We start from the raw sequence: 19908 nt of genomic DNA on the forward strand, positions 1-19908 counted from the left end.
GACATCATGACGTCTCTCCCATTACCCACTGCGGGAGCCGGAAGATGGCTCCCGCAGTGGGAGCAGCAGCAGCCGATGAGAGCCTGTCAGACTCTCATCAGCTGCTAATTACAACAAATACACAGCTGCCGTTGCCGGCGGATGTGTGTTTGGCACTGTGTAGTGCTGACCGAACTCCGTCCGGTCAGCGCTACACACGCGGTGCAGCTGTGTCACAGGGACACAGTCTGCACCGCGGCCCGCTGGTCCTGGAGCATCACTGCAGTATAAGCCGAGGGGGGGGGGCTTTTTCAGCACAAAAAATGTGCGGAAAAACTCGGCTTATACTCGAGTATATATGGTAATTATTTTCCCTGCGTTAAACAAAATAGACCAAAACGGTCATTTCTCCCTATAGAACTCCCTAGTTTCTGTTCTTGGTAGATGTTCTTGTATAATATATGTAATGGTATGTACATTTTTTTGACCAAGAGAGCATGAATGCACCATCAGCAGCTTAAATAGTGTTTGGAACTCGGGATTTAAAAGCTGCTTACATTAGCAAAGCATGTATCTAGAAACGTGTATACAGAACTTCATATGGGCTCTCCCTTTTCAGAAACTGCATTTATTTAAAATCTTTATATAGCACCAGCATATTCTGTTTTACAACTGTAAGATGTCCCTGCTCAGAGACTTACAGACTTAGGCACCCCCCCCCCAGGAGGATTAGGTTTAGGGAGGTCAGGGTTAGGCACTAGGGGGGGGGAGGTTAGGGTTAGGCATCACTAAGGGAGCATTAGGGGAGGGGTAGAGATAGAGTACTTACCTGCCCTGTTGGAAATTTTCTCCCTTTGGGCTGCCGGCGTTGGGATATGAGCTGCCAGGACTTTATACCCATTCCCCCCTATGCACAGCAATACAACTATAATTACTCAAATGAAAAAATGTTGGCAGAAGCGATTTCATCGTGGGCGAAGCCCCGGGCAACAGCTGTTTAAAAAATAAGTGACCTTTTGTGTCTGTTAAGTGTAATTAACACCTCAATATGTGGAAGGTTTTAAACCCTTCATGAGGACAATGTGTACTTTGTGGAAAGTTTTTTTTTTATTTTTAAAGGGTTTATATATGTGCAGGGCCAGGAACAAAGATTACCTGTTTAGAATTTTTCTTTTTCCTTACATGTTGATTTCACCCATAACCCAACGTAACAACAAATAACTAAATTTGAAAGGATGGTAAGTAAGTAAGTAAGTAGGTAGGGCCTGGGCTGGACTTTGGTTTGGAGGACGGAGGGTTAATGTGCCAAGCAGTGAAGAGTGTGGCGTAGTGAGCCAGTAGAGAAGTTTCCCATAACAATCAGCTTCTACCTGTCATATTATAGAATGTACTTGATAAATGCTACTTAGAAGCTGATTGGTTGCTAGTTGCTATGGACAACTTTTCCACTGGTTCACTTCTCAACTTTTTTCCCTGCTGGATACATCAGCCCTTTAATTTGATGGTTATTATGTTTTGCACATTCTAGCTAATGTGTATAACTACTTCCAACTGTGACCAAAACCTCATCGCAAAGCCAAGCAAGTGTAAACAATGGCATCACTCACAGAGAGACTACTGAGAGAAAAGCAGAACATCACTGCCTCACTGACACAAATACAAATATCTAACAGAACAATGAAAAAAAAGGGTTGAATTACTTCAAAGGACCTGATATCAATCCTCACCAATGATGACTGTTACAATGATGATCTCTTCAAAGAACTAGAACAGTAGCATTTTAGAGGATGGCTATACCACTCTTGGGTGTGCGGTCATGCTCTCATATATCCACACATTGGGTGGTTGAACTCACTCACACTCCAACGCGTGCGCATATCAGATCACGACGGCACACCATAGAGTGGTATATATATTACGTATATGTGTGTGTGTACCTATTTAACTCCAAACTTGTTTTACATTGTTGATCTTTATACTTTTATGTTTCATTTAGCGTAAGGAGACACATTTTTCCTGCACACTAACATTAGATCTGGTGTTTTCTGGATGTAATCAAAGTTAATATACAAGTTGCTATTGGATCCAATCAATATTGGATCTAATAGTTTTAGTGCCAGGTGAGATCCAGTCTGGACCTCCTCTCCCTTTCATTGTGCAGCACTGTTGTCACTAGGCGGGTGCGGGGGGTGCTGGCCGCACTGGGTGACACCATCTCAGAGGGTGACACCAAAATAGCAGAACTGCTCTGTTATTTTGGTGTCACCCCTACGGATGGTGTCACAGTGAAGTCAAGACACGGAGACAGGCAGGGACAGACTGTGGGCTGCCCCAGCAGCTGCAGGAGCGCTGGGGAAGCCCACTGTCTTGAGAGAACGGGAGGCAGTAACGCCCCCAAGATCGGCAAACAAGGGGACGTGGCTTCATGGGCAGAGGCCACGCCCCTTTCAGGGAAGCCACAGCCCCTTCCGGGACAAAGGGACATAGAACATCCGCACCAGGTGTCATTAAGGTTAGTGACGCCTCTGTTGTGCAGGGAATACATATGATATAACCAGGATGCCTGGCATGCCCCAAAGCTTTGTTGTGAGAGTGCTTTCCAAGGTAAACATTCAATACACTGTGTTCAGGGCAATACAAGGGGTAGCAGATGAATTGTTCAGCTCCTGCCCCATCAGCACATCCTTTGCTGGTCTGACTGCTGAGGTACAATAAAGGTGGTGCGTACAGCCAGTATTAAAAGGTATTCTAGAACTGTATCGCTTCAGAGTAATATAGGCGCCCTCCTGTTGTAGACATATTGTGACCTGTCGGCAAAAGTGGCCATTTAATTTCTTCCTTTTTTTTTTTTTCCCCCCCTTTCATCTCCTGAATTATTATATTTAGAGATTAATGATGCTATAAATTATAATTAGCATGAACATTAACATCTTTACCATTGTGGCTAATAAACTAACCTGTGTGAATTTAAAGTGGACTTGTCATTACCATATGCAATTCATTTTTCTAGATGACTAGAGGCTCCTGAATCTGTCTTTTCATACTGGCATTCTAGTTCCTCTGGCAACTGACAGGAAATATTTTTCTGTAAAATAGGAATGAGGATATGTAGTTGGCTTCTCACATACTATATAATTAGAAAATGTTAATTTGTGTTGAAAAATTAACTTTCAAGTTTCATTGCATTTAATTGACATTAGTGCCTTTTGGCCCCTGCGCCCTTTATGTTACACAGTGTGTGACTTAAAGATTCCACTTAAACTACTATTTGCTGTCCCACACTTGACAACTTCCCCATTTACAGAAGGGCAGAGTGACCAATTTCAGTTGAAAGCATACTTTGTTATACTGTCTTCCACACACGCATTTGAGCAAGTGTGGGGGGTTTATACTAATGTAGCACAGACGGTGTAATGGTTAGCGTTACTGCCTCACAGCTCTGAGGTTATGGGTTCAATTCCCACCACAGGCCTACCTGTGTGGAGTTTGTATATTCTCCCTGCGCTTGCGTGGGTCTCCTCTGGGTACTCTTTTCCTCTCACAATCCAAAAATGTACTGTCGGGTTAATCGTCCCTTAACAAAAAAAATTTAACCCTAGTGTGTATGTGTGTATGCATGTGGTAGGGAACATAGATTGTAAGTTCCACTGGGTGTTATGACCGTTCATGCGTTATGACTGGGTGTTCATGCGTTATGACCGTTCATACATGGCCCTGCCGCTCGGCGCTGATATCCTGTAGATGGCAGCGCCGATAATGACAGGGGCGCATAGCGCCCCTGTCATTTACCGCCCAGACCCCCGATCATACATCGGGGAGAAGCGGTATCAGCAAACATAACGTGCGCTGATACCGTTTCTGGGCTTCGTACATCTCCCCCATTGAGTGGTAAGGGTTATCCATTCATATGCAAATAAAGCCTAGACTATAGCTAAATGATAGGTTGCTATCAGGGCCGGCTCCAGGGGTTGGAGCACCCTGTGCCGGCCATCTCCAGTGCGCTCTATCTTCACGCGTGCACGACCAAAAATGGGGGCGTGGTCTAGTTGCCATAGGCCATGCCCCCTACGTGCCATTATTAGGAGGCGTGTCCGCCTCCAAATAAAGTCAGGCTGGGGAGAGCCTCACTAGCTGGGCTTCCCCAGCCCTCTACCGTCACTGAATGGATGTCGCGCGCATGCGCGCTACATCCATTCAGAGTCTCCAGGGTCCGGCAGCGCCACCGCCACACGGCTCCAGGGTCTGGCACCGCTGCAACCTCCCGATATGACCACCCGCGGGCCACTTCGGCCCACGGGTGGAACAGCAAGACAGCACTGTTGGGGAGGGGTGCGCCCTCTATGGGTGGTGCCCCTGTGCGACCACAAAGGTCGAACACCCCTAGAGCCGCCCCTCGTTGCTATGGTCAACACCCCACTTTTCCAAATCACTGGATTGTCAGTGCATACGTAAGCCCTACCAGCACAAGAGCTCTTGATCTTCCTACTTCTAAAGCCGGGTACACACTATACACTATATTAATCCAACTTGGATTGGAGCGATATACCGAATACATTGTAGTGTGTACGCCCGATCCGTCATTCATTGCATTTTCCCATTTGCTGTGCTGCGCAGCAGATGGGACGATGCAATGAACGGCACCATGCTGTTACATGCAGCATGTAACAATATATTGCACCGTCATACACTGGATTGTGCAGTATGTACAGCGTGCGCAATGTATTGTTACATCGCTGGATACACACATCGTTTAGTGTGTAACCGGCTTAAGTTTGTCAAAACAAGCCACTTTTTTTTTTTCTGTCTCAGAAAAAATTCTTAACTAATATAATGTACCCTTAAGCTGAGTACACACTAGACTATTTTTTTAAACGTTTTGTCGTTTTCCGATGGATCGGAATGACAAATCGTCCTGTGTACGAACTATGTGCGCTCCCTCGGGGTCGTTCATTGCACCTTCAGATTGCCATACATATTACTCAATCTGAAGATGTGATTGACGATCCCATGCGTATGGACTGCTCGATATGTCATCCGCCGCATCTGCCGTCAGCAGGGTACGCAGGTCGTCTGGTGTGTGTCCCCATCTTCAGATATTGAAAGCAATTTATATAAACAAAACACTACTAAAATTCCGAAAGTAATCAGCCCAAAATTTTTCATTTTTTTTTATATTTGACCGCTTTATTGTCCAACATTTTCTTGTTACTATAAACCATGATTACTAAAAAAATTGAAGATCCCTTTCAGATCCCAACTTGAAATTTGCTATGGACAATCTTAAAAAATCAGGAAAAAAACATTTTTGAACATTTCAAACCCTATGGTTTATTTTTTGGAAATCTTTTTTTAAATGTTTAATGCTGGGCATACACTATACAATTATCTGTCCAATCTGACTGGTTGGAATGAAAACCTGGTAATGTATGAGAGCAAATGACATTCTACCATATGTCCCAAACACATGAAAATGGACAAAAATTATTGTTCAAATTGGTTAAATATGTTTGATTTAACTAATTTGTCTGAATTACCATTTTTGTCTGTTTTCCAGTGTTCATGACCAAATGTCATGAACACTGGAAATTCATTTGATCCCATACACTACCAGATTTCATTCCAACCAGCCAGATTGGACAGATATTTAACAGATAATTGTATAGTGTATGACCAGCATTAGTCTTTGACTTTGAAATGTTGACTTGTGAGATGTAGTTATTTGGTATTTCAAATTATATCCTCTTATGTTCTGAACTAATTATATATATATATATATATATATATATTTTTTTTTTTTTTTTTTTTAACTATTCCAATTCTACCCTGAGAAAATTAGGTTTTGTGTTCTCCCAAATGCCAGAATTTGTGGATTTGATAAATCAAAAACTACTTGAAATAAAAAAAAAAATGTATGTTTGAGACACTCTCACAGTATTAAATGTGTGCAGAGAATACAAGTAAATGTTACGGTAATTTGCATTGGATTACTTGGAATAGAATGACCCTAATGTGTAACAAGAAATAAAGTGTAATGGGCTGGTGGGGAGGTTAGATCTTTGAACCGATAATCTTCCATATGCCACATACCAACCATAAAGATGAAGAGCGCATATGAAATTTAAATAGACCTCCTTCACTTAAAGCATCCATGTTTTTTCTTTTTAACAAGAACGCGTAAAGGAAAAGCCAGTTTCTTCAGATGAGGTCATAATTTTTAATGTACGGTGATGATAAATTATTTAGCAAGATTTAATAGTGTAAAGAATTGTGTTTGAAATGATTTGATTTTAGGATCTGCATTTAATCCATAACTGAACTCCTTGGCATTATATATGAGTTTAAGTAAAATGGTGCCAAATGTATATGGGAAATAGATTCAAATAGTAGAACCCAAGATAATTAAAATGAGTTCAGAAATATGAATTTCTTTTCAGCCAAATATAGTCATCTTTGATATAGTGTAAAGCTAATGGCTATCACTTCAAGCTGTGGATATATTACATAGAATACTTTTGAAGGAATTGTAATTTACACGTCGATTCGATTTCCAATTACAAAATTAATTTCTTTTTCTCCAATAGTGTATTTAAAATGTGGAAATAAATTTGTTGCATAATAATTACAACAATGAACTACATAATATGCCACTAACTTCTCAAACCATACTTTCAACATGACAGAAAATGAGTAAGAAATGCAATATAGTTTTTAGGAATGTTATAGTTTAGGCTTTCTTAAAGTGAACCTCCCCTACTAACGGGGACGGTAGGCATTTTCTGGGCAAATACAATATTAAGACTCCTAATTCACTAGGAAGTCGTAAACCGACTGCTTCTACTGTATGTAGCTGATGACTCTACTTAAAGCTATTGAGATGGCAACTGAAAGGTTAGTATATGTAAAGCTGGGTACACACTACACGATGTGTGTACCCAGTGATGATGCGTTGTAACAATTTATCGCGAGCGCCGTACACACTGCACGATCCAGTGTGCTATGGCGCAATGTGGTGTTAAATGCTGCATGTAAGAGGACCGCGTCATTCATTGCATCGTCTTATCTGCTGTGCAGAACACCTGATGGGATGACGCGATGCACGACCGTCGTTAAAGACTTATCGGAGGTACACCCTGTACAATGTGTACGAGATATTGTTCCAATCCGCTTCAGAACGATATATTAAATAGTATGTACCTAGCTTTCGATGGTGCCATACACGCACCTCCGTTAGGGTCTGGCCTCCCGAGAAGTGTTATGAGGCACACGGCCTTTCTTCAGCCCTTCTAATTGTAATGTAGGTTTCAGATAACACATGGTACATAGGGATCTGTTTATTACTAGTGGCAGCGTGGCTCTGAAAAATATTTCTTATTGAAACCATAAGAAATTCAGTTATTGGCAGTATTTAACAGAAAAAACTAATGCTGCGACAGCGTCTATGAAAGGAGCCTGTTTCAGCAAAGAGCCTGTTGTAAAGTGGTAGCGATAGCACGTTCTGACCCTGAGCATGCTCAGGAAGATGCATAGAAGCTGCCAGGCAGGGATCAGAGGATCCCTCTCCACCAGTGCTCTCCACATAGGGATAGAAAGATTTCTGCCATATTCAGATGGCGTTGTTATCGGACGCAGGCACGCAGATTCTACACAAAAACATTGCCAGTCCTAGACTCCAACCCACACAGGTGCTGCACAAGAACTTCATCAGTCCTGGAACTTCAACCACGTACAGTAGATTCTACGCAAGTACTTCTCCTGTCCTAGAGTTCCACCCACATAGATTCTACGCAAGTACTTCTCCTGTCCTAGAGCTCCACCCACATAGATTCTACGCAAGTACTTCTCCTGTCCTAGAACTTCACCCACATAGATTCTACGCAAGTACTTCTCCTGTCCTAGAACTTCACCCACATAGATTCTACGCAAGTACTTCTCCTGTTCTAGAGTCCCACACTTTGTATAGTGCAGGTATTTTATTTAAATGTTTTACTACTTTTTTACTTGACTTGCAATTGCTCTCTCCTATAGAGAGGATGCTCCGGGTTTTGCATTTAATCTGTGATGATTCACAAAATGTATTTACTACTGGCTCTTTGAGAACATTTTATGTTCCCTGGCTTCACTGAAATCCTGGTCATCCGCTAGCCTACTTGCAGCATATAATTAGAAATGCAGCTGATGCACATACTCCGATACTTAGTTACTACTGCAGTGAGCTCAGGTAACTGACCTCATACTAGTCTAGAGCCTGGGCTGGGGTTCCAGTCATCTGGAGCGTTCCACAAGCATGTGACATTAACACAGCACTCTACCATAAATGGTTTCTGCTATTCCACTTAAGATGCCCTCCCTAAGTGCCTAATTGAAACCTACTGAATTGGTACCACCCAAATGCCATTGAAACCTGTGCCATGTGACCAATCTGTGCCAACACTGTTATTCTTAACAGTTATTTACATATTACCTATATATTACAAAGCACTTTACAGGGAATGATTAATCATTCACATCAGGCTGTTCTGCATTATTGTCATTTTGGAAACTTTGACAAATATATCATCTATGCACCCAACACAATGACATTCATTAAAATGTTATCATTTGTATGAGATCATAGTCTGAAATATATTTTTCAAATTTATTTTTAATGTATTAGGTAACATTGGTATGGGCAGTATGAATGTGTTGTGCCTTTAAGTTGATGCCTGGGAGAATTTTGGGGATGATGCTACGCAATGCCATTGAAGCACATCTGATTGGTTGTAAGCAGCTGTAAACCAATCAGGTGCTGCTTCCACTTGCACTGAATGTTCCCACCTTCCTCAAAGCACTCCCAGGCGAAAATTGCATTTAACAGCTCTAAGGTGTACAACCCCTATTCTGATCTGCCATATTAATGACTGCTCTGATCTTGTACTGGTCACATTATCACAATCTTCTCATGGCCCAACTCTATGTAATAATTACCTAAGTATTAAATGACCAGTAGAGTCTGTTTTTTTTATAACACTAAGTAGCCTATTGACTGTTAAGAATATTTATGGGGTCATAATGTATTTAACTTTTACTTAATGTATATGTTAGTGAATGTTTACCGTTATAAAGTATAAAGAGATCCCTGCGTGAGAAGAATTACCTCATGTCATTGGTCTCTTCTCAGCTAAAAGTTCCATTAGTGAATGATTCCTTCTTTGGGTTTGTGTAGTGATTGCGTTTTATTGCCTGTAAATCAGCCCTGTGGACAGCGAATAAATAAACAGTTAAAGTACGGTATACGGTAATAACATCATGATCTTTTGCAGAAAGCTTTCCCTAGTTAACTTAAGAGTATTATTAGAATTAATTCTTCTTGGTAATTGCTTCATCTGACCGTTTTGCTTTGCTGTGACTTTTGTGATTTAATGTTAACACATAATAACGGTAAACACAAGTGTTTTTACTTGAAACTCAATAGTAATTTCTTCTAGTGTTTTCCTGTTTTTTAATTTTATTTTATTTTATAAAAACACTAATAGCCAGATCTGTCTGATACCATTAAAGCAGAGTTGTTTCTGTACCCTGTAAAGTAGAGTGAAATCTGTGTAATCTTACAGCAATGATGCCACTGTAAATCACTGCTACAATAAATTGCTTGCCATTGGCATGTTACCATCTTATGTAGAAACAGTCTAGCCAGTCTGAATGTCTGTATATTCTGTTACTTTCATTTACATGAGGTGTACCTGAATTATAAATAGGGACTGCTCTGCTTTTTTTGGGCACGGCTGAAGGGGTGGGCCGACGTGGGGCAGCGCAGCGTGACAGCTGCACTGCTGGGGCAGCATCTGAGTGACTGCTGCAGGTGCTCACCACTGCCTGGCAGAAAAGAAACTAAACCGCGCATGCGATCCCGAAATCCCGAGATGGAAAGATCCAATCCCGGGATTCAAATCCTGAAAATTTTAGGCCAAAATCCCGAGATCCTGCCAATCCCGGTCCCCTATTTTTAAGTAACTATTACTATTTAAATAATGAGATCATTTATTCCCGCCACCAGAGGGCTCTAGGGAGGGTTTTGCGAATGGTGCCGTCTCCCAGGGCACAATGCTGAGACGGTGGCATCATTGCTGCCCCATTGGCACCCTTCTCCAGCTTGTGAGGCGCCTGGAATGGTAACCTGGAGAGGTGATCAGAAGCACGTCCTTTGGATGCACACAACTACCCTGTTCCCCTCCCAACTCAGCTTCCAGTTTGTGATGCCATATGTTCTTGATGATGATCTTGATGATTTGGGAGCCAGTAATGGACACGGAAGTGCCCTGCTGTTACCCTGTGGCACTCTTATGCTGGGTACACGCTGGAGCGATGTCGTTCCAATTTGACCAAATTGGAACATATCGTACACTGTGTATGCATGATATGCGTGCTCCGCGGTCGCATACCACGACCGGTTTGATGTGCTGCACATCAAACGTGATGATATTGCAAGCGGCGCCATACATGTTAGTGAATGATTGAAGGAGTGATTGTTCCATCTTTCATTAATCACTGCAGTGTGCAACAGCATTCATGCGATGTCCAGGGTGTCCCGGGACATCAGCACGATTGCCGGTCGTACAAGTATGTACCCACCTTTACTGAAAACAGCTTATTGTGGAGAAGAGTATGTGTGCCAAAATAAAGATGGTATCCCAACAGCTTCTCTAAGCGTTGTTGATGCCTGTTGTATTTCATGTTTTCTATTAGTTGTAATAATTCATTGAGCATTTTGTTTTCTTACCTGTATGGACTGCTGCATCACTGATAGTTCCTTGTTAGCATTATCCATCCAATAGAGTATTTTAGAACATATAATTCCCAGGCAAGTACAAGTAGGTATTCATGGGAATGCAGCCAAGAAGTTCGCTAGCAACCAATGACTTCATGGAGGTATCGCATGACCAGACAATCGTTATTTGGTTCCCAGCAATAGCCTGCAATATCATGGTCCTATCACTAGGTTACAGGTGCACTTGAAATGTTTGCATTTTATAATAGGCATACTTTAAATTAGGTAAAGTTGGGCAACATGGTAGGTCTAAGAGCCCTCACAAGTGACCCTTCATCTTGCAATGCAGCAGCACATTAGGGCACTTTGTGGGGAAATGTTGGATCATGTTATTATTAAGAATCTGAAACGCATTGTACCGACATTATGCAACATTCTTGACTGAACCAATATCTTCTACCCGGTCTTACATGCCTACTGCAGTGGTGCCGAGCTGCTCTGCCCGGGTCCTTTATGCTATTCTAGCCCACTGCAGCACCAATAAAGGGTGAGAGACAAAAAGGGATTTTTTTTACTGGTACTTTTTCAGCTTATTTATGTGTTAACTTATTTTTCTTGTAAAAAATACTGTGATTTCTACATTTTTGTTCAACTTGTCCATTCTATCCCGTTTAATCGGGTAAGAAGTTGTAAATAACACACTATTTCAATCATATCATCTTCCCGGAATTAAGCGCCATATACACACACTACATATTTGCCTGTTATATCATCATGGTTTATGACCAGAGAAGCAGCAGCAGGTGTACATGAAGTCCACAGAGTAGGTAAGGAAGGTGAGAAGGCCTCATCATACAGTCATAGCCTAACCTGTTACATGCACGGTGTATTCACCGAGCTCTGTAATATCAGAGTCCTTCAGAAAGTCTCCCATATCCAAATATTCCAAAATACAGAATATTCCGAAATACAGATTTTTTTTTTTAGTTTTTTTTAGCATGACTGAGATAGTGACACCTTTTTGCTTTTTAATGGTTCAATCTACACAAACTTTAAGGCACAAAATTATTGAACATTTTGTGTAAAATGACCTGCAGGCTTTGTGTATAAGGTGTATATGAAACATAAATGTATTCTGTGTTTTAGATTTGGGTCCCATTCCCAAGATATCTCATTATGGCACGGGTTCTCAAACTCGGTCCTCAGGACCCCAAACAGTGCATGTTTTCCAGGTCTTCTCACAGAATCACAAGTGAAATAATTAGCTCCACCTGTGGATCTTTTAAAATGTGTCAGTGAGTAATGACTACACCTGTGCACCTGCTGGCTGACCTGCAAAACATGACCTGTGTGGGGTCCTGAGGACCGAGTTTGAGAACCACTGCATTATGGAGTGCAGAAATTCCAAAATACCCCTGGTCCCGAGCATTTTGGATAGGGGAGACTCAACCTGTACAGTGATTGGACAGTAATAACTTAGCCACGTATGACCCAAGGGCTGAGTTTTCCCACAATGCATACTGTAGGTTCTGCCTTTTTCTATCTTAATAGCACAAGTGATAATTGTACTATTTTTTTTACATTACTCTAAATCTGATCAAGGTTACTGAAAAAGAAAATGTAGTGACTATATTTACATTTAATCTGCTCAAAAGTTGGTGGAAAATAAGGTAGCAGAGTTTATATAGTTATTAGATGGAAATATAAATGTTCACTCTGTAACTACTTCCAGATTGATAGTGATGCATTTGAAAAGCATTATTTTTTTTATTGATTCTTAATGCAGTAAATTACCAAAGTTATTTGGCAGCAAACAGATATGGCGTGTGATGTTATCCCCATCCATTCTCACGATAGCAACACAATTTGCATTAATCACATTCCCAACTCACTCACTTATATTAAAAGGCTTCTACCATAATTAATCCGTTTTTATTTCAAATCATTTTGGCACAATTTCTGGCAATAAACACCAGCTAGAGACGGACACTTGAAAAATAACGTACACGTTTCTGCAATCTACCTACGGCTTTCTCTCCGGAGGAGCTGAGTTATTGATAGCCCTGTAAGGGCATCTGATGCAAGTGTCTGAGGATTAAGACCAATATGACAAATGCTAAGTGGATTATTTTGCATAAAAAATAGACAGTTTGCGGAGTTGTACAATTAACCTGTGTTTAGAAAATACCTTGATTTATGTTCACACTGATATTTGTGTTGCATACATTATGGAAATTTAATTTATAATCCATTTCGTTGATGCGGTCATGGTGCTTAACACAATCATTTATTTGGACTTCAATATTCGATGTGTTAAACGTTTAAACCTGGCTTTTATTTTTCGTATTATTTTTAGGTGGAATGGGAAGGGCAGCGAGGGGGGAGCAGGGGAGTATTTGCTGCTTTAGATTTCATGCGTCATGTAGGTAATTTGTAGTGTTCAACCAGATAGCTTTGATATTTATATATGTATATTCAATTACAATGGAGGTTTTGTTCACAGTATGGCAAACAATGACCTTGTAGTGAGTATAGGCTGAAAGCTATTCTTCACACCTCCCTGCTCGCTCTATGCAGCCAAACTGCACAAACAGGAATGTAACACACACCTTGAATAAACCATGGTATACTATATGGAGGTCTGTTTGTTTTCAGCTATTCTTTTTCGATTCTTATGTTATAATTACATTGTACTATAAGTAGATATAAACAGTGGAGAACAAGTTGATCTATGGTTCAGACGCTTACAGTATAAGGAGTCCGAATCTCATTTCTCAGCTATGTTTTTCATAGGCTTCTGCAGCCCAGCGTTTTATGTACCAATATGTATTGCAAAAGTAGATCCTAAAGCCGTGATTAAGGGAAGGGCTCTGAAGTTGGTGCTAGGTGTAGAATAAATGTCACCTGTGCTTTAAGTATACATGCCATAATACAATAAACTTTTTTCTTTTAAAATCATTTACCTCTCTTTCATCTAACACAATTATGGTGCCCCCACATCGGTAATCTGCACATTTTCCAACATTCAGGCCCTGACCATGCTTAAGTGGCAAGGTGATATTTGCAAGCCAGTGGTGGGGGTTACTAAGGATGTTTGGTCTCTAAATGCTCTTTATCATAGCTTAGGACTACATACTGCAAGACGACAGTCCAGTGCTATCTAGCCACTCCCACACAGCAGCTTTGGTTATATCTACATCATTTGTTCACCTGCGACACGCATGTTGTTGTTTTTTTTCTGTTTTTGTTTTTTTTACAGTACAGGTAGGAAGCTGATTTTAGTAGTACTTCAGTAAGGTGTGGATTGATAAGTCTACAATAAAAAGGCAGATAGTCAATAGGTCGACACCAGAAGGTTGATGGAGTCAATAGATCGACAGGGTTAAAAGGTCAGCATGGTTAAAAGTTAGTTCGTCAAATAGTCATCACAAAAAAGGTCAACATATGGTTTCTTTATTTTTTTTTTGCCTAACCCTAAAAATCATGAAAAACCATGTGTTGACCTTTTAACACTGTCGGTCAATTACCTGTCGACATAATGTCCCTGTTGACCTATAGACTTTTTGTGTCGACTTAATGACTGTCTAACGTTTTATTATAGACCACTCCTTCGTATACCCTTTAATATAAGGAAAGTATTTTGATTGAAAATAAATATTTACACAACCATGGCAATGCACAAACCCTCATTGTTGTTGTTTCCTAAGTTTTACAATTTGAATGATTAAAAATGACCATTCTTAAATGAATACAGCGATAACATTTTATTTTGAATGGGGTAGTTTAAGAACAAAAACATAACTTTTGTTAAGATAACTGTATGCTACATACTCGTGTGTATGTTTATAATGACTTATTTTATAAGGTGCCACAAAGGATTACATAGGAAACACTAATGGTGGGTACACACTGGGTGATATTACTGAGCGACTGCACTCCCGCTGGTCGTTTCCGACATTGTCCATCGCCTGAACATGCAGCACAATCTGACGACCTCGTCAGGTTGCTGCATGTTGGGGAATGGGGGAGAGAGCCCGGCGCTGAACGATATTGTTAATGATATCGTTCAGCGGCTGTGCTCAATGCTCGTGAACGACATTGAGCACAGGCTGCCGGGGACACACTACACGATATCGCTCAGGGAGCATATCGTGTAGTGTGTACGCACCTTTACACAGTGTCAGAGCATAAATACCGTACAGAAGTCCACTATCACACCACTGAATGGGTAGGACAAATAACAGGCAAGGATACGGCAACATGCTGAAGTATGCAGGAGCATACATTGGCGAGTTGCATGTGGGAATCGATTTAGTACTCTGTGATCCTGTACCCAATGTGTGGCTGAGCAAACTGATTCTGAGTCACTGAAGGGGAGACTGAAACATGGGAGCAGAGCATTGGTGACCTGGGCAGTGCAAGGGAGGAACATGAGTGGCAGGCTCTGCCCATAAGAGCTTACATATTATGAGGAAGGGGGTAAACAGTTGGAGAGTGAACTGGGAATGGTATTTGGAGGAGGGATAGAGGTGACAAGTTAACAAGAAGGCTGGTACGTTTTGATATAAAGGTACTTTTTGAGTTCATGAATAAAGCTGGGGAAGGCAGATGAGAGTCTGGCTGTGCGAGGGAGGGCGTTCCAGAGCATAGGGGCACTTCGAGTGAAATCTTAGAGTTGTTGTTATTATTATTATCCTTTATTTATATGGCGCCACAAGGGTTACGCAGCTCCTAACAAAGTACATAAACAATTGAACAGAACAAGAAAACAGTGACCTACAGTACAAGACATTGCAGGACAAGTACATGGTATATAAACATTGCTGCAATAGTAGCAGGATGGCAAAAGTCAAGGGTTAGGTATTGTTATAAGGTGTATAGAGTAGATGATATAAGTAAAGGAAGGAAAAGCACATGTGGGAAGAGGGCCCGGCTTGTGAGAGCTTACATTCTAAAGGGGAGGGGCAGACAGATGGGTGACACAGATGGGGTAGACAATGAGCATTGGACAGAGGGTTAGGATGAGAGAGGGTTGAATTCCTACTATACAGTATGTGAAGAAGTCATTTGGAGTAAGATTTACGCCACTGACATTCTACTTTACGTGAGAGTTTTTGTAGGTGTTTTGTTACTGTGGAAAGCCATTGTTGTCATTTCAGTTTACATGAAGTTTGTTGGGTAGCTGGAGCCACTTCATCAAGGGCTTTTTAAAGAGTTTGGTTAAGGTGTGAAACAGCAGTCTCAGGAGAAGTGAATGTAGAAATTGGTGACAGTCGTTGTCGAGAGGTGGTCAGTTGTTGAAAATAACGATAAGTTGTGACAGTGTGGATTCCATAAGGCACATTTAGTTATTTGGAGGGTGACGGGAGACACGTGATGTGTATGAGATTTGCAGGATTTTTATTCCATAGTGAATCAGCTGTGTGTGTGGGGCCTGGATTTGGCGACCTGGCACCAGCTTATAAAAGCAGAAGGGGAGAGAGAGAAGTAAATATAGTTGTAGAAGGTGTGTAAAAGTTTTTTATGGTGACACGATGAGGTTGTAATAGTCAATGTATGATGAAAAGACAGCTCATGAGTTTTTATAGGAGGGGAGTCAAACAATATGGCTGCAGTGAGCACAGAGGTGAGATACAGGGAGAGTTAAGGATTTGCTATCCTTAGAGAGTTGAGTGTGAGTGCAAGGTTCCAGAGGAGTTGGTCAGAGGGGTGAGTGTGGAAAGAGATGAGGTTAGAGATACACTGAGTGGAGGAGTGGTTTAAGGCTTTGTACATGGAGGGTGAGTAGTTTGAATTGGATTATAAGTGGGATTGGAGCCAGTGAAGCAGGTTGCAAAGGGGAGAGGCAGGTGCAGTATTGTATGAAAATAAAATAAATGTATATATTAACAAAAAAAAGAGAATGTGATATATTTAAACTCCACTACCTTAGAGTATATAATTTAGTGTTTAAGCATTGCTTTGTGAACTCTTTATAGTTTATGGCAGTGTGAAGGCATGTCATATGAAAGATATACAAGAAACTGCAGTGATGCCTCTGATGGTTAGCTGGAATGAATGAGACATAGGGCTTTATTACACTGACTGCGCCGGGCTTTACACTGACTGTAGGTGCCTTTTAAATATTCACCTGCAATCCATAATCTATTGTGGATAATATAAACATATTTTCCTCTAGGTTTTTGTGCCCCCCTCCCCCCCTTTAGGTTTGCGCTTCAATCCCAGCAAAGACATTCAGGAGCACATGGAACATACATCTGCTGCTGAAAGTCATTGTGTGTGCAGTGCACATAAGCTGCAATCAAGGAAACTTTCATTGTACTTGCTAATGATAAAAAAAAAAAAACTTCCTATAGAAATGTTGTTGGTCCTTTTACACTCGCTAGCACAATCTGCTGTGTTGGCAGTGGAAAGTGCTCTTGCATTTTGAGGCTTGCCATTTGGGCACCAGTTCATGTGATTGCTGACTTATTAGACATACCTTATATGTGCCAATTTCTTTGGGTTACAGTATTTTAACTCCAGGTTATTTGAATAGCTATTTGGACCTGTACTTTTGGATTGGAAAGTAACATTAGTTTGGTACATGGGGATTGCTAAATCACAATTCTAGTGATCATTCATAGAAAGTGAAACAAAACCATATAGTGGTTGCAGTACATTTTATTTTGTTATTCGCCAAAAAAACATATAAGAGACAAAATGGGAAAAGCTGCTTAAAACAACCATTATGAAACTGTAATATTAAGATGAAATGAGCTGTCTGTTATTTATTTCCGCAGGCCTTGTATGAGAACATGCTCGTGGAGCTGCCGTTTGCCAGTTTCTTCTTATCTAAATTATTGGGCACAAGCGCTGACGTAGACATTCACCATCTGGCCTCATTGGATCCTGAAATGTACAAAAATTTGCTTTTCCTAAAGAGCTACGAAGGAGATGTAGAAGAACTTGGGTTAAACTTTACTGTGGTTAATAATGATCTTGGAGAAGCGCAGGTAAGTTCTCAGCTAAACATTAATTTAATTGTTACATTCAGATTGTTCAGGTTTTCAGATAAAGCCGAGTACATGCCAGACCTGGGATGGGGAACCTCAGGCCCGGGGGCCGTATAAGGCCCCCGGAATCATTTGGTCTGGCCCTTGGAGCTTTTTTCTGCTAGCCTCATCTGGATAGCAGGGTGCCTATACTGGCATCCTGTGGCCAGAATCTATGCAGCAATGCCGCCTGGAACGTCCTCAGGATACTTCAGATAGTCACACCGCTGCCCTTAAAGCTCCTCGGAGCATTCTCAGGATGCTGAACACGTGTATAATGTTATATATATCAAAATGACCCTCGGTAGAAAAAAGGTTCCCCACCCCTGCACTAGACTGATCGGACGACATATCGTCCACATCAGCCAGTGAGTACTGGTTATGTTGCTGACTATGCGCGCTCCCGCTCGTCGCCAGCAATATCGCATTTCGGACCTGCACAGGTGATATAGTCAGTGGGGGCCACTCTGCCGATTGCAGTATGGCCTTGCTGTCACGCCGTCATTCGCAAGTGTGTACACGCTGATGCCAGCATCCCGTCATTAACAAGGATGGTATACACTAGACATCGTCTAGTATGTACTGGCCATATGGATACATGTTCCGGATGTGTCTGTTCCGTTATTGTCTTGTACTACATATGCTTGTAATGAAGAAAACCTGTAATTGTCAGGTAGACCCAAAACATGATGAATTGTTTTACTGGCCTCTTAAGCTATATATCGACGAGCATTGTATATATGTCGGATATTCTGCGTGGGTGACCTAAACCTTCCAACAATTACAGTGTAGATACCGTAAAGATTAGACATTATCTTAAAATTGCTTCTGGCATTAGGCAGCCCATTTTGTATTCAATATTTGTATTTAGCTAGGTAATAATAAAGTAATAATCCCGGATGTCGAGGGCATTAACTGAGAGTTAAAACTTTTACTGAAGCAACGAGTAAAATTCTAATGCACACGTCGTTAATTTGTCATTGTTCTGCAGCCAAAATAGATTATAGATATTTTGTATGAAATGATCCACATTTTTATATGGCCTCAGACGCTGCAAAGGCCTCTGAACTCCATTTAAGCATATGAAGAGGATTGGAGAAATGTCATTACTGTATTTTCTCAGATGTTGGTCTGCTCCATGCCTAGAATTTTAAAGGAAAAGTAATGCAGGGATAGATATTGCTCCATGATATTTTTTTTCTTTTTATAGCATTAAAATTATTATTATATATTTCAGATCTTGATACATATTTAGACATGTAGTAGTATTGCCCCTGTATGTACAGACTTTACACAAACACAAATACACACAGATAGAACAGGATGTTTCACTCGCTATTGGCCCCAAAGTTTTTCTTAACTTCTGAATTACAGATGTGTCCACATACGTCTATCCTCCATGTGCTACAAGTCATGCTACAGATAACGTGAGTGGCGTGTGTCTCTGTAGTGCCGAACGTCTTTTTGTGCGACTTTTTACATTCAAATGTGTCTTGTTCGCACAGCGATGTGAATATGACACACAAGCAGCTTCTGCTGATTAAAATGATATGCAGCATGCCTATATTCTGTGTGCGACTGCATGCAAAATGCTACAATAGTGTCAGCAGCCGTGACACTGCAACGTAGCATTTTGCATGCAGATACACCCACAGTTGCACATAGAATATAGGCATGTCGCATATCATTTTAATCAGCAGAATCAAACAGAATCTATTTAAATAGAACATAAGCATGGCTTACCAGGTGTATAGAATCTCATCAGCACCGACACCACTAGACACGCTGGAACGCACACCAGTGAGGCCACACCCCTACTCAGAGCATCAATCCAAGCCTCTTTGTAAGTGAGCCAATAGGGTTCTACCACTCCCGGTCACCTGACATCCATGTTAGGGCATTAGAGCTCCTATCAACAAGAATGCAGGTGGCCACTCCCCAAATCGCGTGATCGACATCTGTTTGATGTATATTTGACTAATTCTGATTACTGTGGCTTCTTTTGACATACACTTACCTTGACAAAGGTCTGACATCAGTCCGAAACGTCGGAATATGTGGCTTAACACTGGTGGTATGTAATTAATAAAAAAATAATTTTTTACTGCTGCAATGGCGAGTGCCCTCCAAACTTTTTATTTTTACATATGT

At 41.1% G+C, this 19908-nt stretch overlaps 1 protein-coding gene across 1 annotated transcript in view; it reads left to right on the forward strand.

The window, feature by feature from the left end:
* UBE3C (ubiquitin protein ligase E3C) overlaps positions 1 to 19908 on the forward strand; it is a 108068-nt gene that overhangs the window by 55943 nt on the left and 32217 nt on the right. The window contains exon 12 of the mRNA XM_088445422.1: positions 17506 to 17718. Coding sequence (XP_088301548.1) covers positions 17506 to 17718 — 213 coding nt within the window. The remainder of the gene's footprint in view (positions 1 to 17505; positions 17719 to 19908) is intronic.

The sequence above is a fragment of the Taudactylus pleione genome, unplaced genomic scaffold (genome assembly GCF_031769625.1).
Source record: "Taudactylus pleione unplaced genomic scaffold, aTauple2 ptg000380l, whole genome shotgun sequence".
NCBI classification, from domain to species: domain Eukaryota; kingdom Metazoa; phylum Chordata; class Amphibia; order Anura; family Myobatrachidae; genus Taudactylus; species Taudactylus pleione.